The sequence below is a fragment of the Colletes gigas genome, unplaced genomic scaffold (genome assembly GCF_013123115.1).
Source record: "Colletes gigas isolate AHSC1104 unplaced genomic scaffold, ASM1312311v1 Colletes_gigas_Sc00008, whole genome shotgun sequence".
NCBI classification, from domain to species: Eukaryota; Metazoa; Arthropoda; class Insecta; order Hymenoptera; family Colletidae; genus Colletes; species Colletes gigas.
Genome location: NW_025106637.1, coordinates 445,147 through 472,599, shown reverse-complemented (window position 1 = coordinate 472,599; position 27,453 = coordinate 445,147). Strand labels below are relative to the sequence as shown.

Below are 27,453 nucleotides of genomic sequence, written 5' to 3'. Positions count from 1 at the left end.
CTTCGTTTAGTACTCTGTTCTTTGTGTCTCTGGATTATTTCGTTAACGTAGAAAACGTATCGAAGAATCGAGCACAAAAATTCACCTGGAAATATATTTATTCGAGCGTCGTGTAATGTTCTAATGGAACGCGCGATAGTATAGCGATCAAACGCCCGGACTCGTTGTTTAAAAATTGTTTGTTTCGCGCTCGTCCGCGAGAACTGGAAGTCGTGTGGCACGCGTCGCTTCCAGGCTGCGCAGGAGGATATGCGCGAAAGTTAATTCCCACCGCCATATACCGCCATATTGTTTGCGGTAGTCGTGCACGAAGTTGGTCGATTTGTACGCGGTCTCGTGAGTTTTTTTCTTGTTCGGTGAGTCCTTCGGGAAAATTTGCAAACATTTCGCGAAAAAGCAACATGAAGAAGACCAAGGACGTGTCCGACGAGGACGAATATTCCGCAGACGATCCGGAAGAAATTGAAGGAGCTTCCGAAGAAGACTGGACTCCTGAGGCCGGGGTCGAGGTAAGCCCACGCTACTAACGCTTTTCCCACCTTTATTGTTATCGCAAACATTCTTCCCTGCATTTTCCCCCGGGCTGTAATTTCCCACTTTCCGGCCACTGTTCTTATACAGATTCCGCCGCACGCGAGTACGTTTATACGCCATTATTCGCGATTAAAGATCTGTCAATCGGAGGCAGCTCAATTTGTTCGTTTTAGTCGTGATCGGGACTGGAAATTCGAACGTTTTCGAATAATGGATCAACATTGTCGTCCGTGATATTTTCATCGATTTATTTGTTTCACGCGTTTCGTTATTGTCAAATAGAAATTGTTTCCAATCAATCTCCTCGAGCAGATAACGAGAAAACGTGAATTGGTTGTGTAGCAGCGCCGTCGAAGCCGTGACAAACACGCTACCTGATATATCATACGTATTCGAAAGTGTTATCATTGGTAGAATTATCTTACGGAAATTTGTTTTATTGTGTAAAAAAATGCGCTCGTTTGATAGTTCGTAACACGGATAGGAAGTCCAATTTTGGATCGTATTATTTTTGTAAGAAAACAGTTATTCTTGGTGATAGCGTTGTGGCCGTCGCGAGTCATCGTTGCCGGCCGGTCAGTCGGTGGCGCCAGCTAATGAATTCTTCAAAACAGTGCAATAGTACGCTTAACCATCTACGATTTTAACACGTACACGCTTTACCGTTTTCAATATACATATATCATTATCGCAATTAACCTCGTATATAAATTAAGTGTATAGATATTATAAATTTTTTTATTAAATTTAAAACAAACGATGCTAGGTAAGTGCGTTTCATCACGATGATATATCTTCGTTGTTATGAATTGCTGTTATCAAAAACGCGAGAAAAGAATAACCACAGTATTTTTATGAATTTTTTTTAGGGTGGTGCTAAAAAGAGGCCACAGAGGGAAGTTGCTAAAAAACGACAACATTCGGAAGAAGAAGAGGACGAAGAAGAAGAAGAAGAGGAGGAGGAAGACGATGAGGAAGACGAAGAGTCTGATTCTGACACAGGAAAAAAGCCCAAAAGGAAAAGACGGTCAAAGAAAGAAGAAGATGAAAAGGAGGACGAAGATGAGGACTCTGATGATAATAGCTTTAACGAATCGTCCGGGGAAACACCAAAAGACTTCACCGTGAGTTGTTCTTTTAATCCTTGTTTCATATTTGTGATTATCCGTTTAAATAATGACATAATTGTGTTATTTACATTGTCTATTACAGTCTGGGGCATTTGTTGTTGCAAAAGCAGACATTGGTACAAGTACGGATCCAACACTGTGGAGGATAGATGGAAAAGCTTTACTTCAGAAGTTTTTACCTTTCAAAGAAAATGGAAAGACATTATATAAAAGCACATCAACAGTAAGCTTTAATATATCTGGTCTAAAGGTTCATCATTTTATTTCTACATTCTTCTAATAAATCTTTCTTTTTTCTTTTTCTTTTTTTTCAGTATTCCGGATGGTCGGTGAACAATAAAGATAAGTACTTGGCTGCACAGGTCACTTTTAAAGTGCAAAGTAGAACAGAGACAATTGTTGAACTTCATCTTGATCAACAACAACAAGAAATTGTGAAGTATGTTTCTCTTTTCGTTTCCGTGTATAATAATATGTTTAACCTCTTAGGCACAATGCGGCACTATTCTCGCTTTCGCGGATGTCACCTTTTTAAACGACGCGTCACTATAGTGACTCACTCGCTCACCGTTTGAATTAAATGATCCTTTTCATATGTTTTGTTTCACACTCTTTTTGCCTTCAAAATGTTTTATAACAGTGTTAACAATATACGGATCATTCTTCGTTCCAATGTTTACGCATAATTCGCGTTTAACTTCAGCCGTGTCTAAGAGATTAACAAAATCGTAACAACAATTCGTTTTTTCTGTGTTTCAGGGAAGACAAAGAAGATTAAAATTTAATCTTCCATTATCTACATTAATGTAAGATCACGGTTGATCTTATTTGTTTATATACATTTTAAGGTATGCTAAGAAAAAAATACATCTACATCCACATGTACACAATAACACTACACAGGCATATTACGCAAACAAATGGATGCAGTTTACAAAATGATATTCTAGCAGATTCGTGTTTAAAAATAAGATTGAGTGGACCATGGATCTCAGTTCAAAGTTGCAAAGGGGTAGCTTTACGTATAATTGATGGTTCTGTCAAATGCGTATGCGTGTTTCAATTAACAATAAAGCTACCTACAAGTGTGCGTCATTATTCAGTTCTTTGGAGGTACACAATATCCACTCGCATTCTGCATTTTATAATTGCAACAAAAGTCTGGACTTCTTAATTCGATCGCGTATATTATTTTAAAAACGTTTATCTTCTTGCTTTCTTTCTTTCTAATTATTTGGTATACAAATTTGGAAGTAGTCCTGATCTCAAAATTTACTTGGCCGTTTATTGTACTTTGAATAATTATACCCTGTGACGAAAACACGTTTATTGACTAAATCCTGCATTACATTTAGTCGTCGAGATGGAAAATGTTAGATATAGAAGGGGAAAAAAAAACAGTGTCAGTTACCGTTTGTCTTGTGTTCCTATCGTCCTGTGAAAATCCTTGGGAAATTGTATTGTTTTTAACTTTTTTTTATTTAAATTTCGGATTATTTTCGTGACCGCGAGTATACTGAATTTATGTTAATAGTAACAGTGTGAATAAGAAATTAAATTGTACTGTCATCGATCATGTTCAGTGGTATGTCATGTTGGACCTAGTTTTATGGATAAAAATTATGGTTCATATACATGAAAGAAGAAAGAGTAAAAATTAATTGTGTTAAATATTTATTCAATATTCCTGTATTTGTACATTTCATCGTATCTTCTACAAAGCTCCTACCCTGTTTGTATAATCTATGTACATCAAATTTATTGGAATGTAGGCATATAAGGAATATAATTTTCATTATAAGTTTAAACGTTTAAACATTAAATCATATATTTAAAAAATTATACACAAAAATAATTTTACGTGAGTTCTTCAAGAAATTCCGACGACTTTTTGAAATGTTTAAATTTGTACTTGAAACTTTTTGATTAACAGCATTTAAATACAATTCTTACCGTTGTATTTAATTCAATTATAACATGCTGAAATATAGTTGATGTTAACAAAAAAAGAAGCTCAAATAAAACTATTCAGTTTAGAATAAAAACAATTGGATTAGTTTTAATAACAAAAAAGATATACATAATTGAACACTAAAAAAAACAATTAATGAGCTTGTAAAGTTACAACTGTGTATAAACTGTAGGTTACAGTTAATATTCTTCTTTTTATATTGGTTATGCAAACAAGTTCTAAAAATAACTACTCTTGCAGAATATGTGTTTTTTAAAGCACAAAAATACAAAATAGTACAAACATCAAAGTATGGAAAAATTTATAAAACATTACAAATAGGAATGTTTCAAAGTTTTCCTCTTACTTCTTGGCAAGACAGATTCGACAGTTGCGTAGAGATTGTTATTTATACAACTGTCCTTTATCGTTTTCTCTTCTTTAGGTTTCATTACATCTTCGAATATACTTTAGTATTAGCTTTTTTTTTTTAGGCATTGGATTGTCAATCGATTCGAGGTTCGTTTCTTTTAATTTGCAATACGTAAAAGCCAAATAATATTAAGTAAAACAAAATATACTAAAGTATGGCGTTTTCATTTCAAGCAGTTCGTAGGCATAGCGATAACTTGTATCTTTGTAAGTCGATGTTAGCAGTTTATTACTTGTCTAACGTGTATCATTAGAAATAGACTCAATGTTCACACTGATCCCAAACACAATTTCATAGCATTGATGTTCTCGCTATAAATATAATCATTCGCTAAGTATTTACAAACAATGTTCTTAAACATGAAAGAAGCTGTAAATGTTGCTTCGACTATGTTTCACGTCGCAGTCACGGTCGATATATCGAAAAATTTTATAAATGCCTCGGCGAACGATAGTATGAAGTATGAAAAGTTAATTATATTGCATGTAGGTACCAATGTTCAGTAATTACCACTTATTCTAATAACTTGGAATGTTTCAGTTATATTCAATCATTGTTTCATTTATGAACGAAACAACGTAATATGCAATAATATTATTAACACATTATTGCTGCGCGAAATTACGGGACTAGAAACTCCGAATTTCTTTCGTTGACTATAGGAATGTATTATAACTGGTATCTTCCATTGTGTCTAACAGCATATCAAGAATATGAAGCAAAAATAACAAACATTGTTTCAATCGTGTTTATGGTCTATTGCATATTTGTACGATTGAACAACAATAAAACTATTCAGCGGTTAACAGAATATTTAGATGAAACATTCAACATTAAGAATAGAAAAAAAATATCGACTAAAATTAACAAGTGTCGTAACACAGTAGCAATAATTTTCAAACATAACGGAACACTGTAATTACACGTGGAAGTGAAAACAAAAACAAAAATATATATATATATATATATATATACATACAGACAAAGGCGCACGCACGTTATTTGTAAGTATAACCACATATTGAACATTGGTATTTCATTCATATTTAATATGAAATAAAATTTGAAATCGTAACAAAATATTTACATCTTTATTTATAACTGAAAACATAAAAAGGAATGTAGCTGTTATGAATAAAGATGTTTTTTTTTACATATAAAACATTGGCATTGTTAGTTTTTATGGTATTTATTACTTCCTGAGATAATTCCGTGTGCCAGTTTTACTACGTGTATAGTGCTTATAAATGCATTATAAAGCACTATTGATATATGTGAAATAAATATTCAGTTTTTGAAATAGATAATGAAGAAAGTTAAAACAATTTCATGTATCTAATACCATGCACAGAACGAAATGTTTTATAATGTTATGAACAATCATTACTGTCATTCACTTATACGTGAATAATCCTTTTTATAATATTTATTCCCCTACATTAAAAACCAGGCTCCATTCGTACCGACAGTACATTGCTCAACATTTCTCGAACTTCTGCCATTTCTCTTCTGTATTTTACCACCATATTTTCTAGGTTTTTATTTTCTTGAATAATTTTGTCCATTTTTTTCCAATATTTTGTAGTACCGGCACAACAACAAGACGTGCTTTCTTCTTCATCCGCGTATATTTGCTCTTCCAGAGATTGATCCTCCTCAATATCACATTTATCGTTATCTTGTTGTTTTTTTTTACCTAAACTATTATCTACACATTGAATACAATTGTCACTTTTTTTAGAGAATGTATTTGAACATTTTGCACCACAAATTTCATCTTCGGTTCTTAATGCCATGTTTTCAGTGATCTTTTCAAGAGAATTAACTTTAATACCTGTACTGTGTTCGCCGATTTCTACATTTTTGTCCTTAGATTGCATTTTATCAGACACAGACGTCTTCAAGTTACAGTAACTGAACGCATCCATATCCGTTATTCTAGTTTGTCGCTTCAAAGTTTTCCTTCTTTGCGATAAAATAGATTCACCATTACCGTTGTCAATAGTTTGAACGAAACTATCGCTGTGTCTTCGTTCCTGCGTTATCGTGAAATTCTCTCCGAGTTTTACATCGCAAAATCCATCGCTGGCTCGTCGAATATCAGATAAATTTTGCGAAGTCGTACCAAAAGAAATATCTTCTTTAAAATCAATATTTTCGACCAAGGTTATATTTTGTTCATCTGAACATTCCCCACAGGATTCCATTGATAAATTAATATCCGTGTCGCAAAGTTCTGTACTGTCGTCGAATGATAATTTCTTTGGCAATATGTTATCATGATTAATATTAGTGTCTTCTAAGTTTCTATGTATCTTAGAATCTTCCATGGCATCTGAATTATTATTTACATTGCATTTTGATGATCTTTTTATATCAGAAGGATTAATTTCGATTAAATCGCCGTCGTGTCCGAATGCAAAAGATTTTTGTCCTGAAACATTTAGGTCCCCGTACAACTTGCTATAGTTTCTAGTGCAAAAGATCTTTAAATAAAATAAACGTAAGATGTAGTCAATTCTTACCGATAATCATACGTTTATTACGCATATCAGGACTTTTCGAACGTGGCCGTTCTAAAAATTGTCTATTATCAGGGGACAGTACAGACTGTGTGCCATTGTGTTGCATTGGACTATACGATTCATAAGAATTATACATCGCATATGGGTCATTCTCGTGACTTTCGTGTTCTCGTAAACGTTGCATAATTTTTTGTACAATTTCTGACGGTGCTACGTACGGTGAACCTTATAAATAAAAAAAAATTATCCCATCAGCTGTAATAGATTGATGGTTATTGTACATTACATAATACCGATAACATTAAAACATCTAATAAATAAGTAATAATAATTTAAAAAATGATATATAGTAACATTTCAAAATTGATTATTCATGCTATTTTGGATTTCATTAAAAAATAATTTAAAATTTACATGATATAACAAAGTTCATGCATGTTAAATTTCTTTTATGTTTATAGTAAAGAAACATAACAGATTAAATATTGAATTATAGCAGGCAAATAATCGAATTAACCGTTTGAGTTCCAAGCAGCGCGATTGGACTGTTATTCCATGTTGAAAACTGCCGACGTATACTTCGGTTCTATTTGCAAGAAAGTTTTCGTTGCATAATTATTTAAATTTATGCTTGTCAAAACACGACGTATTGAGACCTTAGTGACATCTTGCACAAATTAAATTTGATCTCCCGAAGCCGGTCGGAGCTATCGATTTTATACTTTTCAACATGAAACAGAAGAAGCGCTATTGCGTTGAAACGGTTAAACACCTATGCGATTTAAATAATATGTTGCTGACTTGTAACTTAAATTCTTCAAATAAAAATATTTTGCAACAAAAATAAATTTTATTTAGAAAGTCCCAGCTGCTATAAGACTTACAAACTTAATTGGTCCAGAATGTCGGCGATGTAGTAAAAGTTTAGACACTGATAACGTGTCATCACTTCCTATAAAATTACCATTTAAGTAACATATTGTTACCGTTGATTTAAGATGATTTATCTACAAATTTTGTTCCAGTTATACGGCATAATGACTTTAAATATCTGTTTCTCCATCATTTACCATCCCATTATAAATTTATTTTGTTGTATCGGGTGATTTCTTATGTAAAACTTACCTGTTAGTCCTCTATATCCTAAAGATACGGAATCAATAGATTCGCTTGTTTCTTGTTGTTGTTTCATAAAATCATTAATGGCTATGCCTTTTAATTTCGAAGGCTGCAAAAATCTTTTTGGTATACGTGAAAGAGGACCACTCTCTTGTGGACTATTTGTACAGCCACCAAATCCAAGACCAAGCAAGATCGCTTCTGGATCTGCCCTTCTTGATTCTAACAAGCTTTCCACGCTACTGCAATGACTGCTATCAGACTGCAGACTTGGATCACGTACCAGTTTATAGGGTAATGAGCTATAAGTAAATATAAAGATATAATTATATTACAAAATAGAGTCTTTATGTATGTTTCATTTTTGCAAACTACCTAGGTAGGCCAGGTGTATTAATTGCAGATGTACTAGGAACATTAATAGGTGCTGAAACAGTCATGGTTGGTATTTTAATCCCCAAAGAATGTGGAATATCTTTAGGCTCTGTCCGAGTCAACGGAGTAGTAATTGTTTCTTGTTGTTCATCTGCTATAGACAAATCTGTCTTAACAGATGATGGTAGAGAGTGGACCCATTGTTGAACTGGGCCAGTTCGACGCCTCATTTCCCAAATTCCACGTAACCAGTCTGTTACTTTTATAATTGTTTCCTTGCCTATATTTTCTAGTAAAATGTAAAGAATCGTTATTAAATAATTTATAAAATCAATAATATTCGAAAAATTAAGAATCTTTAATGCAAAAAGTTCACTCACACCTTAGCATATTTTCACAAAACTTATACTAACTACTGTACATATTTAGAAGAATATGTGTACAATATACGTATGTTACGCATTATCTATATAATTACGAGAACCGCGAATTATGTTTTTAAAAGTTTTATCGAAAGAATCCTCGAAAGATCGTTAGCTATTAATATTAATATGAACATTTAAATATCGTAACACGTACGCAGGAAAAAATTTAAAAATACTATATAATATAGTTTTCTTGGTGAAATACCTGGATCCATATTCTTTAGGCGGCGCAAATAAGATAACATTAAAATTAGTAAAATGTGAAGATACCTACTTATACAAATACGCAATTAACCAGTTAATGTTTTTATACACGATTGCGAAATTATAATTCAACGGTATGTGTTTATTAGATGAAATAATTAACGCACAAAATGCAATAAACTTACGCTAGCTTCGATTCAGGAGAAATAGTTGAACAAACAATACATTCCCGTTAGAGTCAAAGTGCACTTAAATGCATGTTAAAGCAACATCGTTCTCTGAGCGATTTGTGTTCCGCGAAGCGATTGAGAACAGAACAGCCACTTGTTACTCACACTATGAGTGCTTCAGGGCCGTTTAATGCAGTGGCACTATTGCAAAATACAAAATGAACATTTTTCATCCATATCATATTTTTAGTCATTGCTCATTTTATTTGATAAAAGTTTGATTCAACGTTTTCAGCCCCAAACCGACATTTCCCGTGTATCCGTTTCTACAGAGAAACTTTTACTTTTATTAGTAAATATGCCGGACGAACGGGTGCAATTTTCCTCATACAGGTATAGAAATATTAAATTTCTAATTAAAAAATATGTTAGGACAACCAAGTCGTTGTTAGCATATTTTTTTCAAAAGATAAAAGCACCAGTACGTTGTAAAATAATACTCTTACAACTGAAATAAATTTGCATTAATCATATAGATGATACTATATAAATATATCGTGTATATCACATGTACTTATGTATGTAGATTTGTACACGAATGATATATGCATCAGTTATCAACAGAGTTTAAACTAATTGTATTAATATGTAACCTTCAAATTAGAGAGGCACTATTTTGTGTGCGCGTACGCTTACGCGAAGTAACTATATTACGAAAGATTTTGAAGTTTCATTAATGTCATCTTCCTGGAAGAAAAATAAAAAGAACGTATTGACGCGACGGCCTCGACATGTCGTCGGGAAAGAAGAAAAGTATCGTCAGGAAAGAGACAATTCCGATAGAGAAGACGAAGAATCAGGTTAGGAAGGTGCATTCGGTCGGGCATGTTTCGAGGGTACTAATATTATTATTAAATTTTCAGAAGAAGGAGAATGGCCTCTTCCTTTCCTTGTTGCCATGTGGGATCTCGGACACTGCGATCCTAAGAAATGTTCCGGTAGAAAACTTGTTAGATACGGCTTGGTGAAATTATTGAGGTTAGGTGCTCGATTTCCAGGCTTAGTCCTCACTCCGGTTGGCCAAAAGGTACAACGATCGCACGAAGCGTACGAAATAATGTTATTGTAGGTACATGAGGCTGAAATAGTTTGTTACAGTGCGTGAGCCCAACAGATCACGATATTGTACGTGAATATGGTTGTGCGGTCATTGACTGCAGTTGGGCACGTTTAGATGATACTCCGTTCGGTAGAATGAGGACGCCCAATCCTCGTCTTTTGCCATTCTTAGTTGCTGCAAATCCAATAAATTATGGCAAACCGTGTCAATTGAGTTGCGTGGAAGCTATAGCTGCTACTTTAATTATAACAGGTTTTCCGGACGAGGCAAAATTTTATCTGGGAAAGTTTTCTTGGGGCCACGCATTTTTAGAATTGAACGAGGAATTGTTAAAGAAATATTCGCTTTGTACAAACTCGGAAGAAATAATAGCCACCCAGGAAAAGTTTCTTGCCGATGCAAGACAAGAAAAAATTGACAGACATGGTAATTTTACAATGCCCAACTTTGCCATCGTCGTAACGTTATTACCTTTATTATTCATAATTATTTTTAAGCTGTTTCAGATTTTCCACCGACGGATTCCGAAACAGACGACGAGAAGGAGGAAGAATCAGTGCTTACGAATACCGTTTCCCAAATAGATAAGCAATTGAACGATATAAATATAACATAAAAATTGTACATATTTTTTTATTTTGTACTTAATACAAAATCCGTTACGTTACACGTTTATATATTACTCGTCGTAAATAAACAGTAAAGATCGTACATCGAGCAACAGCGAAATGCGATTCTTTACGTTAACTACGCTATATTCGAATATCGCGCTTAATTCTTGGCTAATGAGGGATTTCGAACACATTTAATTCGAAGCTTTCGAAATCTTAAGCTACGTATAATGAACGTTTAATAATTATTTAGTTTTCCAATTTTACTAATTTTGATAAGTTTTAGCTATATTATGGGGAACAGAGTTTTTCATAATTGTTGCTTGTATTATATGTATATTGTCCAACGTCCAATAAGATTCGAAGCTATTCGAAGTCTCCCCTACCGCTTTCGGTCACTTCATCGCGCGTGCGCGTCTCGTAGTTTTCAAGATGGTGGATGGCATCTCAAGAGTGAACTGGTCCGTCAGTTGCACAGCTGATACCGAAGTGACGTCAGTAAAACAAAGCCATGCGCGGTCGATCGCAGCCGCGAGGTAAACCGAACCGACCGAGCCGTCTTGCGAACAAACATTGGGCGTCCGCGAAACAGTGAGGTGCATTTTAGCAAGATTTCTCGAGCGAGGGTACAGTTTGCGTGCGCGAGTACGGTCGACTCGCGTCTTCCTCGCAAACGATGCCGTTTATATCAAAGGATTGGCGCAGTCCTGGCGAGGAATGGGTCAAGACCGTGGAGGGCTGGGAAAAGAAGAAAATCCTCGAGTGTGCGAACAATAAAACGCTTTCTCTCCTCCTTCGGTAAGTGTTACTGGTTCACTCTGGCGTTCTCTGCTCTCCTTCTACGTTCCCGGCGTCGTTCTTTGTTTTCAAATAGCAGTCGACGCTCTGGCGGGGCCAGTCGTTTCCGGGTGCTCGGTCCGCTTCACAGCTGTTACATCGATCGAATGACAGTTAGTCCTCGGTTTGTTTACAATCACGAGCACCACGGAGGAGCGTTCTATCCGTCGTGACAGCCGTTCGCCTGACATTCCGTCGAGTGGACCGAACCGTGACGGAATATATTCGCTTTCGTAGCGTTCAATGGTTTCGAACAGGATCTTTTTTTTTTCTGTATTATCTCGCCAAACTAGTACGTCGCGTCGTATACCAAATTTCATAATCGTCGAGCAATCAATCTCAATTTCATCGATAAAGAATCGAACTCCTTCGACGGTGCATTTACGATGTAATTCGTTATTTTTTATCGACGAAATTGTTTCTTCGTTCAAAACATTTCGACGTTACAATAATTCTTATTAAACTTTCTAGAGAATCAAGAGAGTTAAAAGTCATCGATCGTTCGTGGCAGTCCAAAAATAGCTGCTTGTACGTTCCTATTGTTAGTACTTTTCCGAGACAGCGGAACTTCTGTTGCAAAATATTTTGATCCCCGATTATACCGAGTCTGGATATGCGACAGAACCGATAGGCAATTTCCTTGGAGTCGTTACGCGTAACATTGCATTTTTCTTTCATTCCCTTTGTTTTCCACGATGGCGAATCGTTGTGTTTCTAATTAACGGTGCGTGGCTGCATACACGCGCGCGAGCTCACTCTCTTTATGCTTATTGCTTCGTGATCTTCTTTTGCAGGCAGGTGTGCGTATGATTGGATCGGACGTGTACGTGCATACGTGCACGTTCCCGTTCACGAATTAAGCGCCCCGGCATCGCGAGACCGTGAAAGCTCCTCGTACCGATTCATACACCGTAGACAGCCAGGCAGAGCTGTCGGGGCTGCATCGTCGCCACGCTTTCGCGCGCTTCGCGAAAGAAACGATCCCCTTTCCGTATGCACGCCAAACAAACTATCGCGAGTAGACTAAATAGTTTCTCGTTACCCCGTTACACCGGCCATACTCAAATCTGCGCTCCGAAACACTCGCGCTCATTGTCAATATAATAATAACAACGATTCTTTATTTAACAGGTTGATCCCCCTTTGTATGCATTTAAAACAAAGAAGAAAGTTTAACGATGAGGGACAAAAGATATGTGGACACTCGTACGAAATGTTACTGTAAATCAACAGATGTAAACAAATATCAGGTGTAGATCTTGCTTGCACGCGGTGGTTCCAAACAAACTTTTCAGTCGTTACCTTTGTACAAGATTCAAAAATGCAGAGCGCAAAAAAAGCAGAAATATCAGATGTGGATAACATTTCTTTCTATTAATACATTGGTAAACAGAGTTTAACAACTGCGGGAGTATATTTTCCTTGTATCATATTACACCTACCATTTACTTCAGATATAGAAACTCTTTTTTTTTTTTTTCTTTTTTTAGGGAGTTACCTTTCAAGAAGTTTGGAAACCACTGCTTTAGGTAGTAGAGATCAGAATGGGATAAATTTGTTTAATTAGTCTCTAACATATATTTGTTACATTCTATATATTTCTTCCTGACTTTAAGTTGAAGTCGAACTTAATTTTTTAACCTCTTCTGGGCACGGCTGTGCAATTTTGTATCTTAACGATATACAATTTGCCTGGAATAGCAGTTACGTGTACGTATCCGTCGGCCTTGGCTTCCGGATCGCAGCGCGTAGCGCGCAGCTTCGCTCCGATCAGCGGCTCTCAAGATCCACGCGAAACGTATTACGAGCAGCAAGCTTTGAACTTCTTTGTTACTCGCAGCGACGAATGTATAGTCTGTGGAATCTTTTCCATGTCTCGCTCAAGGGGAGACATTCCTTCGAACCCGCGAAAGAAGCATTTTCAAGAATTTATTACATGAAAACCACTCGGTGAATTCATTTAATTGTTCTTTTATCAGGAAAGGGGTTTAACTGTAGATTATTTAAAAAAATATTGAAACCTATAAGTCAGTGTGTAATGAGAACATAGCCGCCCCGGCTCTATTACTCTATTTGGTATACTTTCACTGTGTACACTTTACTTTCTCGTTGTTGTTGTTGTTGTTGGGATACGATGAAGAATGCATATAAATTCTAAAAAATGATGGAGCATATTCCCCAAATCATAGCAAACAGCGACGCGACTTGTTCGTGTCCTGGTACGAAAGTGGGTCGCGACCTAGCTAGCCTGACCTGTACCAATTTCACAAATCTCCTTCTGTATCACCGGCTCCTGATAAATTCGATTCGGCGATACCGCGCTTCTTGGCGACCATCTCGCATTTCGCATCCAAAAAAACTTTGTTCTTTATGAAAATACCAAGTATCCTGTAATATTCATACTTAGTATCTCGCAATACACAGTATTTATAGATGCAAAGTTTTCAAACGAACACTCTGTATACATCAATGATGCAGGATTGAAAGTGACGCGCGTGTGAAAACGGGATCTCAGAATGCACGTGAAGATTTGTGCTGCAAGAGAACGATAAAGTCGGTCTTAGAGAGTAGCAGCGAGAGAGTCTTTGAAAGAGAGTTATAGAGTGAAAGTCGCGTGAATAGCTAAATAAGAGTTTAGATCAGTGGTTTCTAAACAATTCGAGAGGCGTCCGTCAATGACCCAACATCCTCGAACAAGCTTGTAAATTTTTTTATTAACAACGCAAAGGTGAATGTATTCTATTACGCGATGCTACGAAAGTCGAAACAACTCCTGTTGCGCGTTTTTCAAGTATTTAAATCACCAAACAAGTTTGCCCCAATTTTCGTGGATATAAAATGAAATTTATCCAAGTTAATCGTGAACGTCGATTAGATCTAGCTCATTTAGTCGACATGTTTGCTATCGCGAACGATCTGAACACCTCCAGCAAACAAGATCGATGGACAGAAACGAGAGGTAAAAGCACACGAAACAGTCGAGTTTCAAGAAAGCGGTATCACATGTTTCGCAATCTAATAACAGTCATCTCTGATGCAAGCGAACAGATTAATATTACCCGGCGATCGCGGTGGCCATAAAATTGATCCTTGTGTACCGATCCAACTGCTTTCGTAAGTTCCATTCAAACAATTTTAGTACATTTTAAAGTGTTACATTGAACTATTGGATATAGGATACAAATACTTTGATACTTTTTTGTAGAGGACAGGGAACTTATTAAGCCTCTCGAAGACATCGCGAGACCTTTTTCACCGGCTTTCCCGAAGTCTGAAGCAAGAGAGAAGCCCCTGCGTACCGAGAACTTTTCCGAACGCTCGACTTTTTTAACGCGAAGCGTGCCTGACCGCGTGCACAAACACGCAGACGTTCCCGTATCTACGCGACTCGTTTCACGACCGGTATTACCGATAGTTACATAATGTCGTGGGATTATTGGCGCGAGGTTTCTCTCCCTGCGTCGCGTAAGCGCGTTAGTGCAAGGTCTCTGCTAGCGACCGTACACGGGGCGATTCGTCGACCTTAACACTTGGTCGAGTATGAAAATTCGGGACGACACGGATCGCTCGGATCGTTAGGCATACTCTAACCCCCCGCAACAACGCGTGGATCTAAAGTTACATGGTCGTTTATCTACATTTTCAAAGCTTCGCTAAATCCCATTACAAACACGTATTAGTTTTTAACTAACAGCATGCAATCATACAGATATCCCCCGTATAACACGGTAGTTACAACATTCTCTTTGTCTCTGCTGTAAATTATTGATTGCAAACATAACCGATAACGATCGCTGACAAAGTTAACGCGAACTTTGTACTTTATTATTGTTTCGCCTCGCGTGCAACGTATTTAGTATTCTCGTCTTTTACTGCCTCTCTTTTTCCGTCCGTAAATGCGTACACATCACTTAGCTCAACGTGACACAAAGATGGATCTTACTATTCTGTCGTTCAATGCGTAAAGTTCTCCATTGCGGCACACCTTCGTATTTACGCGATATAATACATCTAAACATAGTTACTTTACGAAGTAGGGCTCGCGAGAAACATTTTTTAACGCAAAGGAATACGAACAACTCGAGCATCTTAAGTTTTTGCGCAACGCTGTAGCTGTTCCTCTGGAATCGAGGCGTGCGTTGTTGACAATTAATTCTAACGATTCGATTTACAGGACAAAGAAAAATGGGTCGTCCGCGAACCGACGAACAATCGATCCCCGTTGCGTGAACCATTGTTGATCCTTTGACGTATCCAGTGACCTTTCGCGGTAGCTGGAACAAAGCTTTTCGCGCGGACTATCTTCGTTCGCGTGATTTCGTTAAGGATGTGCGTTGGAAACGGTTTAATTTACCGTGCCCAAGCAGTCGCGTCCAGGCCTGCCATTTCTCTTTGTTTCCGCGTATTCTTTTTTTAACTCGCAAACAGTGTCGTTGACTCGATAAAAAACTTTATCCGAACGATACCCTGGCGCTGTTGTTTCTAGATCTCGGCTCGTAATCTCGAAAACCGGTCCTGTCCTTATCGTGCTATAATTGAGACCGTTTGCTGGCCTACTATAGTTCGATAACTGGGGAAAAAGGCAAACCCACGCCCACGCGCGTGCCGTTCCACTAATTCTGCTCGCACGAACGAGCAACACACCTATTCACGCACAAAGTAACGTTCACGCTCGGCGATTCCGTTCGCCAGCTAGTTGCCAGTCGCCAAGTTTCGGACGTGAAACGGAACAATTACTTCGATCGTTGATGTTTCCTACGCGGCAGCTTCCGCCTGGGTCGGCGAGAAACTTTAATATCGACCAACGCAAACCGTTTCTATGTAATTGATAAACGGGATCGCGACAGACATGGTATTATCGTCTCGTTTGTTTGTTTCTTGCAGCGGCGATAAGGACGCGCTCGACAAGAAGGAAAAGGACAAAAAGAAAGGTGAGTACCACCGCGTTTGATGCTATCGATTCGCACGGATCCGATACGCCTACCATTAGAATTCACCATGTCGTAAATGCCCTTAACAAACACAGTAATCCCCCGCTTGTATGCCTACAAACCGGTTCCACTTGATTTGGTTAACAATTTCTTTTTCCCTTCGATGATCAACTTAGAAAGTAATTTCGTGTTAAAGTTTTAAAGGATGTTTCTCGAAACCATTGGTAGAAAAATAGTGTTTGTAACAAGGAATTTATTGTACTGTGAAAAACGGGGGGGAAAAACGCGTGGGACGCAGAGGGACGCTTTGGAACGCCCTGGAACGCGCGTCGTCCTTTGCGTCTCGGACGGAAAGGGGCGCTCATCGCTCGGATCTTTCGACTAACCGTCTTCTCGTATAATTTTAGAAAACGTCGTCCAGCCGCATTGCCACATCACGCTGAAGTGCACGCGCGAGGTGAGTGACTCGTTCCACCCCTACTTATATTTAACTTAGCCGCGCAAAAGGGGGAGGGACACTGGGATGGGATTTGTTCGTTAAGGTCGTACGTTTGTCGCGTATGGATTAAGAGAAAAATAGGGAGAAATGCTCGGGAAGCTCTTTGACCACTATTCTTAGGCCCTAACTGCTTCTAATGTCCATGTCTCTCTTTTTCCATTCGTAGATCGCGGGTTTCAACGGGCTGAGCGACGCGCTGAAGAGGCTCGATTTTCTATCCGCGGTCCACGATTGCCGACGTTTCAATTATATCGTGCGACTGCTGGACCTTCTGGTCAGTCATCGAATGGGCGGACTAAGCGGTTGCGCTCAGCGAGTCCTCTTCAACATGCTGGAAGAAGTCGCGTTGGAAGGTAAATTGTACGGATTCGCTCGTAACAAATAATAGGGATCGCTCGAAGCTTCGAACAACGAGTAAAGTTATAGCGATTTCGTTCGATTCTTTGTTCAGATCATTTGTTGACGATCGTTAATAATCGACTACACGTTTACCGTGTGTTCCACAGTTTCGTTGTCCCAGCAACAAACCGGTAGGCTTCGTCGTCTGATCGAAAGAGTCCGAGCTTTCAGCGCTGGCTGTTGTTGGGGTGGCAGAGCCTTGGGCTCCGTAATTTTGTGGGAGAAGCATAAAGCAGCTCTGGAGAGAATCTTGCAAATTGCCTCGTCCATCACTATAACTCAGGTACGACCCGATAAAGGAGTACAAGAATCACAGACAACGTTTATTTATTTATTTCAACGGATAGTAATTTGTAGAGTGAATGAAAATTTAATTGTAATGAGAGATTCTGGAGGCCAAAATAGGACGAAAATCAAGAATACCAATTTGTTGATGGAGGCCTCGTTAAAAAGTTATTAACGTTTAAAGTTCCGCTCGTACTGAATTTTTTTCTCGAAAATGCGCAGGATTTCGGGGGTATGTCTATTCACCAAAAATGTTTGTATTTGACCCCCACACACGAAAATAATTTTTTCAAAATGATTTTAAATTTTTTTTTTCGTCGAAAAATTTAGGCACCTACTCGAATTTTTTTCTCGAAAATGCGCAGGATTTCGGGGGTATGTCTATTCACCAAAAATGATTGTTATTGACCCCCACAACTAAAAATAATTTTTTCAGAATGATTTGAAACTTTTCATTTTCACCGAAAAATTTAGGCACCTACCCCCTGTCGATTTTCCTTAAAAATTCGTTTTTCATTTTTAGTCGTTTTGTTTGACGCCCTACAGAAAAGTTGTCTAATACTTTTTTGTAGGTACCTATGAGCTCTATTTCAGAAAAAAGTTTCATTGAAATATATTCACTATTATAGGAGTTATGGCTGTTTGAATATTGGACCATCTTTATGGCGTTTTTCTTACTTTACGGGGTCAAGGAACAACTTTTCCAATATTTTTAGAATTTCTACATATTCTTCATTAAAATACGCGTCGTTTGTTTTTTTAAACATTAAAATCCTCCAATCCGTTCAGAAGTTATGACATTTTAAAGATACACATGAAATTTCAGTGAAACATATCAACGGTATGGGCAGGCATTATTATATTTTCGGTAAGGAATTTTTTTCTCGAAAATGCGTAGGATTTCGGGGGTACGTGTAATTACCAAAAATGATTGTAATCGACCCCCGCAACTGAAAATAATTTTTTTAGAATGATTTGAAATATTTTAATTTTGTCGAAAAATTTCACATCTTCTCGAATTTTTTTCTCGAAAGTGCGTAGGAATTCGGAAGTATGTGTATTCACAAAAAATGATTGTAATTGACCCTCGCAGCTAAAAATAATTTTTCCAGAACGATTTGAAATTTTTTAATTTAATTTTTTTATTAAATTTTTAACGAAGCCTCAATCAACAAATTGATACTTTTGATTTCCATCTTATTTTGGCCTCTAGAATCTACCATTAAAATTTTGGAATGAAAAGCAGTGGCCCTTGCAAACTTTGTATTATCATTGTTGTTTTAGCCGGACGAAGAACAACGACCACAATGGTCGGATTTACCCGCCGAATGCCGTCGGGAGGTGCTTCTACGGCTGAGCGATCCCCGGGATATCGAAGCTTCCTCGGAGGCCTGCGAACATCTCGCCATCTTGGCTCAAGAACAAAGAATCTGGCGCGAGCTTGCCCAGTATCATTTCACTCATCAGCAAATAGCCACCACCAGACAAAACAATCCTGGAAAAGACTGGAAGACTATATTCACTATTGCTCGAAGGTAACATACGCGCGGGTCTTCTATACGCCGCCAAAAAATTACAAATTAAAAGATTTCCTGATCAAGAGTTTCATTTTTATAAATCCAACATCAAGTATCATATAGGTTCTTTATACCGTCCATTTTCTTATACGTATATCTGTGTCGTCCCTTAATAATTCAGCAGCCATACTGACATTTGAAGTTCCACCAGATACGAATAAAACGTATTCTACATAATATTTTTAGACGTCCTCCAACATTTAATACCGTGCTTAAAATTAATTTAACGAAGTGTTGTTTTGTTTAGATCCTTCGGATTGCGAGAAGAGTACGCGGAGATGATCCAGTTGTGCCGCAATTGCCGTTGCTTGTTTTGGCGATCGTTGGGTCATCCCTGTATCGCCGACCAGGATCCAGCGTTTCAGGAAAAACTGGCGGACGTTGATCAAGCCTCCCTTCACGTTCCAATTCCTCCGCAAACCTTCCTAAAATTCTTTTCGCTGTAAACGACACGCGCGAGCAATAGCGTGCAAAACGAGAAGAAACCAGAGGGTACGCGTGAAAAGCGCAAGCAAATGAAAACGAAACGGGAGATCGACCGCTCTCTCGTAAAGATAGAGAGTCTCCATACTTCGACTGTAAGTACGTATACGCGGGCACGAGCACGCGCTGTTCAAGTAGCAAAGAGATAGAGGCGTTTAAAAGGTGTTACTACTCGCTTAGGAATACCAACGTTGTGGAAAAAAGAATATCTTTAACGCGGGTTACTGCAAAAGTGTATAATACACACACACACGAGCGTGTATAGCCTGGGAACGATTGATATTTTTCCGAGTGATCCAATTCCAGTAACTACGGGTAAATCCATTTAATTCACTTTAAGATCCTTACCGAAAATTACGTTCTGCGAACGGTAAATAAATTGTATTATTCTCATGTTGTTTGAACATTACGACGCTAAGAGACACGGAGGCTTAACGTGTAACGATGTGTAGAAAATTGAATTCAAAGTATGTCGACGTGTTATTGCCTGGGGAATTTTACTTGCGTGGAAAGTAACATTACGAACATTCACGAGCGATTTTTCCTTTCTCGAATCGTTACTATAGTTCCCTTCGTTGCGTTTCGTACGCAAAAAGAACGAACGTGATTTGTACTCTCGCGTACACCGCGCGATGAGAGTATCGTTTACGAAATTAAATTATTTTTCGTTGGAAGCTTTTCTTTCAACGTACGGGCTACGAGATGAATCCGTCTACTGATGAGCCGACGAAAGTTAACGGGCGTCGATTTTTCGTTAAAGCGATCGCAAACTCTTCGTAGCTGTAGTTCTATCGATGGTGTATATGTGCGAAAATGCGATTGGTGCTGGTCGAAGAATATTTATCGAAGCATTTCTCATGGTACACACTATCCGCTTTGAAAACGCCTTCGTTCGCGGCGTTGTTCCGTCGCTGCTCCCGGCAGCTTGTTGTACCGACATTTCATTTCCATTTAGGTGAATTTAGTTTTTAGTCATTGCATTTATTTCGCGCGATCATCGAAGCCACGCTTCTCGAGCATTCATCACGATTACTTGTATCAGTTTTTTTTATACGTATATTCTGTGCGCATGCGTTTTTGCGTGGATGTTTGCATTCTATCTCCGCACACGGGACAGAGATCGTAAAGAACCCATTTTTTTTCAAAACGATGCATACGAGGCCCACGAAACCGATCGAGTTCGTAGGGGAAAAAGAGAAACAGTGACGTCGACGGTCGATTCTGACAATTTATCTTGTATTCAACGAAGCCTTGTGCAAACTAAACTAAACCGCGTATACTTCGTCGTGGCGCTTTGTATGCTCGTTCGAGGGGTAAGAAGCTCGTGTTTACGATGCTTGGTATACGTTTCTTGTACGTACTCGTGTAGCTGTAATGTCAGATTTTTTAAGATTTCATAAATACATAGAGATTGACAATTAATTTGAAACGCTGAAAATCATACTGCCAAAATGGATGCTATTGCATTTACACGAATCGAAGCGTTTTTTTTTTTTTTTTTTGTAAATTTCGTTTAAATCGAAACAACACACCTAGTTCTTTTGATATTTGCTTTTTTTCTTAAGGGAGTCTTCTAGTAATCCACGTCAAAAAAATCAATTTTTGTTCGCGTCTTTTTAAAGTTCGAAACTTTGAAAATTTGTCTGCAAAGCCATTTGACGGGATTCATAAAAATAACGAAATTATTATCGGGAGATATACCTTTATAACCAGAACTAGAGATATTAAGATCTGACGTGTTATTCTATTTCTTTTTTAATCTCAAAGATTTACAAAATTGAGATATCGAATTTTTTTTAATTCGGGCTATAGCTGTATCCTTACTGAGCAGAATAAATTTTGATTTCTTCGTTTCAGATGAACAGAACAGTCGCTATAATGGCAGCCATTTGAAACAGCTTATGCATGTCTTTATCGATCTCGTACATTTTTTACTATTTTATACTAAAAAAATTCGTGTGTATCCTCGAAATATGAATAACACGAGCAAGACACTCGTACTGAAAAGTCTTATGGCTTTTTCGTAACAAATTTACAAAGAATGCCTATTTTTCTGTTGACTTTACTAGAAGACCCTCTTAATGGTAACGATTGCGATCGTTGGACATGTATACAGTACATGTGTACTCCGCTGATCCAAAGGATTAGTAAAAAAAGGACGACCAAAATGGCATTTACGTGTACGCTCTTCGATGTGAGAATGGAATACGAGCTACGCCGTGCAGGTGCAAAGTTTTAGCAGCTCGTTGTACGTTTTACGATTTAACGCACCGACCTGTGTAAGCTGCGCTCTTCGGGTGACCTTGAATCGACATTATTTTACTTACGTAAATAAAATGTAGAGCAGCGTTGTGTAAAATGCTTTGAAATAAAAGATCTATTTGTGTATATATATATATATATTAAACTTTTTAATATATACATTGAAATTTATAATGTTTTCAATGTATATATTGAAATTTATTTTAATATGTATATATACATATATGTATATATTTACCTGTACATATTGATGTACATATTGAAAACTTGTATCTTTTAAATTTCCTATTAATCTCGTGTGATACAACATACCCATTGAATAAGTGGTAAGTAATGGAGATCTATATATTGAATTACATGAAGCGGATCGTGTAATACTAATTTAATTTTATCAAGTATTTTATAATTAAATTTCGCTCATTTTCTTTTTATAAAATATTAGAAAGTAATCATTTTAATTTTCAAGTTTTTTACGAAAGTCCATATTCATATGTTTATTCGTGTGTATTGCATTACACGTATACCATGTGTGTGTGTGTGTGTGTGATAGGAATAATGTGTGTAAGCATAGCATTCTAATCATGATGCAATTATGCAAATTATCTCTTTTCATTATTTAGTAATTCTACGCGCGAAATCGTTTTATCCACGGCGAAATAATTTTCGATATTTCTGGTCTAATTTTAGCAACAACATACCGATTCTCAACATTATTCATTTTATGGTTAAGTTCATTTTTAAGAGAAGCGGCACCTATGCGATAAATCTGAAAGTTTGACTACAGAATACAGCGCAGGCGTAGAGAAGAGATCTAGTGACGCTGTGTTCTGTCGGTGGGTGCCGCGACACTCCGCGGTCCGCGTTTGATTCATATCAGATATTTTGCAATTTAGCGGAAAGAAATCGGTGGAAAATGTCGACATTACCACACAGCAAGAAGCGCGTCTGCTACTACTACGACAGTGAGTGAAAAATTTGGAAAATTTCCTAGTAATTTGTGATCCCGCGAAAATATCGTACATGCACGGGGGGATTGTCAAAATGTGTTTGTGCTGTCCGCGCTTGTATCGTGTACAACAGATTCATTTTCCGTCCAGCAATGAATTTTAATGGGATTTTATTCGAACAACCTTCGTCATTTTCGTTAATACGTACAATATTTTCGTTTTGTTCGCAATACCAACCGTTTTTCGCATTCCTTCTACCTTCTTGCACGGTTTTAGCCGCGTTAAAGCGAGAGATTCACAGGTGTAGATCCGTATTACCGTACCTGAACGAAGAAAGAGCGTCGGCTTTATCTACCTTCCTACCTTTTAGCAATTATACTATATTCAACGATCATTATCACTTGTCTGCCATTTCTTAATGCAAATGTTTCAAATTTCTTTTTTCTTATGTTTATATACTTGTGATACGCTACGATGTACGAATTGTCCATAAATCGTACAAAACTAATAACGAGTAGTAATTATAACCGATTATGAATTACAATTATTTTTCTCCCAATCGGATAATGCGTGTATCGTTTATATTGTTAAATTCGACATTATTCAACCATAATATAATCCCGATAATATGTCGATTTCTTGTAGTAAAATAAGCGAATTGTAGGTTATGACAAAATATTGAAAAATTATACAAACTGTTTAATTAATACGAACTTAAGTGCGCGGATTTATGAACCTAACTTGTGTGCGCTGCAATTTTTATAAAAAAAATACAATTTTGATTGTACATACAAGAAATAACGCTTTTTTCTGATCGCTTACGCGAGAGATTCTCAAGTGAATTTCGGTTGACCGTATTGTAGGTAGTAATACAGATATCGGTTCTAAGCTTTATATTTATGAAACCATTAAAAATTCGTAATAAAAATTCATCGTTTTTCGTACGTATTCGCGGTACAGTCGAGCAGATGAAAAAAAAAGTTATGCTTTAGGTGATATTGGAAATTACTACTATGGACAAGGACATCCTATGAAACCACATCGTATAAGGATGACACATAATTTACTTCTCAATTATGGTCTTTACAGAAAAATGGAAATATATGTAAGAATTGTTAATCAATTTGTATATTTTCATTCCTAATTCTATATACTTTTGAAATATAAAAAAGTATTATTGTACTATTGGTATTTATGAATAACTAATAATGGTATAATAATAGTTGTAAGTAATTTAACTTTTTTTTTTTTGTTTGTTTAGCGACCTCATAAAGCTACAGCAGATGAAATGACAAAATTCCATAGCGATGAATATATTAGGTTTCTCAGGTCCATAAGGCCTGACAATATGTCAGAGTATAATAAACAAATGCAACGATGTAAGCACATGTAGTTTATTTACAGTAGAAGCAGAAACATGAACTGTGTTTGAAAAAAAAAAGAAATAATACTTTGTTTTATTTTATAGTTAATGTTGGAGAAGATTGTCCTGTTTTTGATGGTTTATATGAATTTTGTCAATTGTCAGCTGGAGGCTCTGTAGCTGCTGCTGTAAAACTTAACAAACAAGCCTCGGAGATTTGTATAAATTGGGGTGGAGGTTTACATCATGCCAAAAAGAGCGAGGCATCTGGTTTTTGTTATGTCAATGATATTGTACTAGGAATCTTGGAACTGCTTAAATATCATCAAAGAGTTTTATATATTGATATTGATGTTCATCATGGCGATGGGGTAGAAGAAGCTTTTTATACCACTGATAGAGTAATGACAGTCTCCTTCCATAAGTATGGTGAATATTTTCCTGGTACCGGCGATCTCCGTGATATTGGAGCAGGGAAGGTAAAAAATCTGCCAATAATATAAATAAGGTATATCGGTATGCATTTTGTTGAACTGCATACTTACACATAGTCTTTTCTCTATGCAGGGAAAATATTATGCGGTCAACATACCGCTAAGAGATGGTATGGATGATGAAAGTTATGAGTCAATATTTGTACCTATAATTTCAAAAGTGATGGAAACCTTTCAGCCTTCTGCTGTTGTTTTACAGTGTGGTGCTGATTCGTTAACAGGTACAGCTTTGTGTGTACACGAATATAATTTGATAAAAAAGACATTTTTATTAACTGGAACATGTATCATTACAGGGGATAGATTGGGTTGTTTCAACTTAACAGTAAGAGGTCACGGTAAATGCGTTGAATTTGTAAAAAAATATAATCTACCTTTCTTAATGGTTGGCGGTGGCGGATATACTATCAGGAACGTGTCTAGATGTTGGACATATGAAACATCGGTAGCTCTTGGGTCAGAAATTGCAAACGAATTACCTTACAATGATTATTTTGAATATTTTGGACCCGATTTTAAATTACATATTAGTCCTTCAAACATGGCAAATCAAAATACTCCCGAATATCTTGAGAAAATTAAGTACGTTTTATCAGAATTTGGACAAATATATAATTAGTTTTTCCTGTAAATTATTCTTTGTTTTCGAACTTTAAATTTTTTTATAGGAGCAGATTATTTGAGAACCTACGAATGTTACCTCATGCACCAGGTGTACAAGTTCAACCAATTCCAGAAGATGGTGCGGTTATCGAAGATTCAGAGGCTGAGGAAAAGGTCAATCCGGATGAACGATTACCGCAACGTGATTTAGATAAAAGGATACAACATGAAAATGAATATAGTGACAGTGAAGAAGAAGGAGAAGGCGGTCGAAGAGACAACAGGTCATTTAAGGTAGCATTCATTATTTCTGCAAGCATAAACAACTTATTCATTTACATTGTTATTTTACCTAACTAGTAAAATGTTACAGTTGCAATAAATATTTTTATATTTAAATTACAATTCTTCCTTATCCAAAAGGGTTCCAGAAAACGACCTCGTCTAGAAAAGGGTCAAGAAGGCATAGAAAGTGATCTCAAAAAAGAAGAAGACATAAAATCGGAACCAAAAGGTATGTACATTTAATTTTTCTGTACACGGTCATGCTGATGTGTTTACCGGTGTTTTTTTGAAAAAAACAGTAATACTTTACAGAAAATGAGAAAGACGAAAAAGCAAATGTCATTAACGAGGAAACAAAGAAGGACGGTGGAGCGAATCCCTGATAAATGGTTGTTGTTGAACATTTAAGAAATTGGAAAAAGTCCTTATTTAAATCAAGTATAGATAAGTATAGGTAATTTAAGTCAAGAAACATACGATGTACGCTGCCTCGAACTCGGTATACGATTCTAAACCATAATTATAATTTTTTATTTTGTTCGGAAATATGCACCTCGGTAGAAACAACAGCATATATCGAATGAATTCGTGGCAGGCGACATTGTTATTACGTACACGTATGAGCGTGTGATTGACTCCAAGCGCTCTGCAATTTTAATTGTTGTCTCATTAAATTTACAGACGTTTTCCGATATTCTTAAATTGACAATTTATCAAGTAATCGATTCTGAAACTAATTTTGGAATCAGGCGGTATCTTGAATAGCCTGTCAAATTTTATGATTTTACCAAATCCATCTTTGTATACATTTATACAGAATAAACGTAACTAGTCGGACGAGGCAGATACCTTGACTGTACAAAGAATTTTCATACCGATGAAAACTATACATTTTATAACATTTGTTTGATGTGCCCAATGAGATCATAAGATAATGACAGTATTTCAAGATATCTAGATTTACAATTAGCATGTTCCGATAAATCATGCAAGAATATAATAATTGTAACATTTTGGACGCTCGAAGTCCCTCTTCTTATCCATTATTCGCAGTGTGATCTTGATTAAACCGTTTAATAACGCGCGACTTATAATCGAAAGAAAAAGCGATTGTACAACGGGCAAGTATTAGGGGTTCACAAATTTTTTTGCTTCCTATTCTTGTACATAACGTAAAATCAGGTTTAAATGAAGTCCTACATGCAATAATACTATACAATAACAATAACGATATTCGTTTTGATATGTAAAGTATTTTATTTTATATGAAAGAAATTGAATGATCAGCGAAGAAGAAAGTATGGAGAAATTAGGACAGTCAATGAACGTATTGAATTCAAACATAGATGTAGAATCTTAATCATAAATTAAGCAAAAATAATTATAAGAGTTCAAAATTTACGTACGCGATGCGGTCGATTTATATCTGTAACACTGAGGTTGCGAAAGCACTCTCGTTTAGGGAAAAAAAAAAAAGAAAAGCGTTTTACAGATGCATCTATAAAATTGTTACCCTCCAGTTGCAGTTCTTTGGACGTTCGTGCGAGAGTTAAAAATACATTAATAATTTTGTGTACATAAAAATTTAACTTTTTGCGCCTCGAAAATAATTCAGAAACAGATTAAACTCGACTAGTTGCACGACGACAGACAATTGATCGAAAGAGAAATATATGTCAACCTATCTAGTTGTAATTAAGTACCTACCACTACTTGTAATTAATTATCCACCACAACACAATGACAAATTCGATATAACATTGCGTATATCTAAGTCGGTTTGAGATAGATCAAGTACGATATACATATATAAATATATATATATTTATGTCCAGACATGAATAACACGAATGTTTTTAAATATTTATAATAAAAAATAAAGAAATTTACC

The 27,453-nt window shown here is 36.7% G+C and overlaps 5 protein-coding genes across 10 annotated transcripts; 4 read left to right on the top strand and 1 right to left on the bottom strand.

Moving 5' to 3' along the window:
- Positions 1-250: 250 nt before the first annotated feature.
- LOC122396690 (nucleolin-like) lies at positions 251-3,543 on the top strand. The gene is made up of 5 exons (XM_043395297.1): positions 251-509; positions 1,404-1,658; positions 1,747-1,887; positions 1,979-2,103; positions 2,424-3,543. The coding sequence occupies exons 1-5, from the start codon at positions 402-404 to the stop codon at positions 2,440-2,442; spliced, it is 648 nt and encodes a 215-aa protein (XP_043251232.1). The 5' UTR covers positions 251-401; the 3' UTR covers positions 2,443-3,543.
- Positions 3,544-3,614: 71 nt separating this feature from the next.
- On the bottom strand, positions 3,615-9,006 carry LOC122396687. Of its 4 annotated transcripts, XM_043395290.1 has the most exons (6): positions 8,882-8,966; positions 8,698-8,710; positions 8,068-8,356; positions 7,699-7,994; positions 6,574-6,798; positions 3,615-6,482 (listed from the first exon to the last, which is right to left on the bottom strand). In XM_043395290.1, the coding sequence occupies exons 2-6, from the start codon at positions 8,705-8,707 to the stop codon at positions 5,488-5,490; spliced, it is 1,815 nt and encodes a 604-aa protein (XP_043251225.1). In that variant the 5' UTR covers positions 8,708-8,710; positions 8,882-8,966; the 3' UTR covers positions 3,615-5,487. The 4 variants fall into 4 exon arrangements, with proteins under 4 accessions (XP_043251225.1, XP_043251228.1, XP_043251229.1 ...); XM_043395293.1 differs by lacking the exon at positions 8,698-8,710 and having other exon boundaries at positions 8,882-9,006; XM_043395294.1 differs by lacking the exon at positions 8,698-8,710 and having other exon boundaries at positions 8,068-8,358; positions 8,889-8,993.
- Positions 9,007-9,509: 503 nt separating this feature from the next.
- Positions 9,510-10,971, top strand: LOC122396689 (18S rRNA aminocarboxypropyltransferase). The gene is made up of 4 exons (XM_043395296.1): positions 9,510-9,726; positions 9,790-9,953; positions 10,025-10,412; positions 10,484-10,971. Exons 1-4 carry the CDS (start codon positions 9,603-9,605, stop codon positions 10,600-10,602), a joined length of 795 nt encoding a protein of 264 aa, XP_043251231.1. The 5' UTR covers positions 9,510-9,602; the 3' UTR covers positions 10,603-10,971.
- An 86-nt stretch (positions 10,972-11,057) lies between these two features.
- On the top strand, positions 11,058-21,913 carry LOC122396688 (F-box only protein 32). 2 transcript variants are annotated; one of them, XR_006259060.1, is made up of 8 exons: positions 11,058-11,395; positions 16,319-16,365; positions 16,773-16,822; positions 17,031-17,217; positions 17,371-17,546; positions 18,833-19,083; positions 19,373-19,703; positions 21,678-21,913. XR_006259060.1 is itself a non-coding variant. In XM_043395295.1 (7 exons), exons 1-7 carry the CDS (start codon positions 11,274-11,276, stop codon positions 19,569-19,571), a joined length of 1,032 nt encoding a protein of 343 aa, XP_043251230.1. In that variant the 5' UTR covers positions 11,058-11,273; the 3' UTR covers positions 19,572-21,913. The 2 variants fall into 2 exon arrangements, 1 of the variants encoding a protein (XP_043251230.1); XM_043395295.1 differs by having other exon boundaries at positions 19,373-21,913.
- A 791-nt stretch (positions 21,914-22,704) lies between these two features.
- On the top strand, positions 22,705-27,449 carry LOC122397080 (histone deacetylase HDAC1). 2 transcript variants are annotated; one of them, XM_043395945.1, is made up of 9 exons: positions 22,705-22,832; positions 23,810-23,922; positions 24,079-24,196; positions 24,286-24,659; positions 24,748-24,895; positions 24,971-25,256; positions 25,343-25,571; positions 25,701-25,791; positions 25,875-27,449. In XM_043395945.1, the coding sequence occupies exons 1-9, from the start codon at positions 22,784-22,786 to the stop codon at positions 25,943-25,945; spliced, it is 1,479 nt and encodes a 492-aa protein (XP_043251880.1). In that variant the 5' UTR covers positions 22,705-22,783; the 3' UTR covers positions 25,946-27,449. The 2 variants fall into 2 exon arrangements, with proteins under 2 accessions (XP_043251880.1, XP_043251881.1); XM_043395946.1 differs by lacking the exon at positions 22,705-22,832 and adding an exon at positions 23,253-23,334.
- Positions 27,450-27,453: the final 4 nt, after the last annotated feature.

Excerpts from the sequence above, each read along its gene's own strand:
- LOC122396690 (XM_043395297.1), top strand. The coding sequence starts at position 402 with ATGAAGAAGACCAAGGACGTGTCCGACGAGGACGAATATTCCGCAGAC. Across the intron at positions 510-1,403 it reads CTCCTGAGGCCGGGGTCGAG|GGTGGTGCTAAAAAGAGGCC; the intron begins GTAAGCCCACGC and ends AATTTTTTTTAG. Across the intron at positions 1,659-1,746 it reads AAACACCAAAAGACTTCACC|TCTGGGGCATTTGTTGTTGC; the intron begins GTGAGTTGTTCT and ends TGTCTATTACAG.
- LOC122396687 (XM_043395290.1), bottom strand. Across the intron at positions 6,799-7,698 it reads AGGATATAGAGGACTAACAG|GTTCACCGTACGTAGCACCG; the intron begins GTAAGTTTTACA and ends TTTATTTATAAG. Across the intron at positions 6,483-6,573 it reads TAATAAACGTATGATTATCG|GACAAAAATCTTTTGCATTC; the intron begins GTAAGAATTGAC and ends TAAATGTTTCAG.
- LOC122396689 (XM_043395296.1), top strand. The coding sequence starts at position 9,603 with ATGTCATCTTCCTGGAAGAAAAATAAAAAGAACGTATTGACGCGACGG. Across the intron at positions 9,727-9,789 it reads TAGAGAAGACGAAGAATCAG|AAGAAGGAGAATGGCCTCTT; the intron begins GTTAGGAAGGTG and ends TTAAATTTTCAG. Across the intron at positions 10,413-10,483 it reads AGAAAAAATTGACAGACATG|CTGTTTCAGATTTTCCACCG; the intron begins GTAATTTTACAA and ends ATTATTTTTAAG.
- LOC122396688 (XM_043395295.1), top strand. The coding sequence starts at position 11,274 with ATGCCGTTTATATCAAAGGATTGGCGCAGTCCTGGCGAGGAATGGGTC. Across the intron at positions 16,823-17,030 it reads CGCTGAAGTGCACGCGCGAG|ATCGCGGGTTTCAACGGGCT; the intron begins GTGAGTGACTCG and ends TTCCATTCGTAG. Across the intron at positions 17,218-17,370 it reads GGAAGAAGTCGCGTTGGAAG|TTTCGTTGTCCCAGCAACAA; the intron begins GTAAATTGTACG and ends TGTGTTCCACAG.
- LOC122397080 (XM_043395945.1), top strand. The coding sequence starts at position 22,784 with ATGTCGACATTACCACACAGCAAGAAGCGCGTCTGCTACTACTACGAC. Across the intron at positions 24,197-24,285 it reads TAATAAACAAATGCAACGAT|TTAATGTTGGAGAAGATTGT; the intron begins GTAAGCACATGT and ends TTTATTTTATAG. Across the intron at positions 25,257-25,342 it reads GAATATCTTGAGAAAATTAA|GAGCAGATTATTTGAGAACC; the intron begins GTACGTTTTATC and ends ATTTTTTTATAG.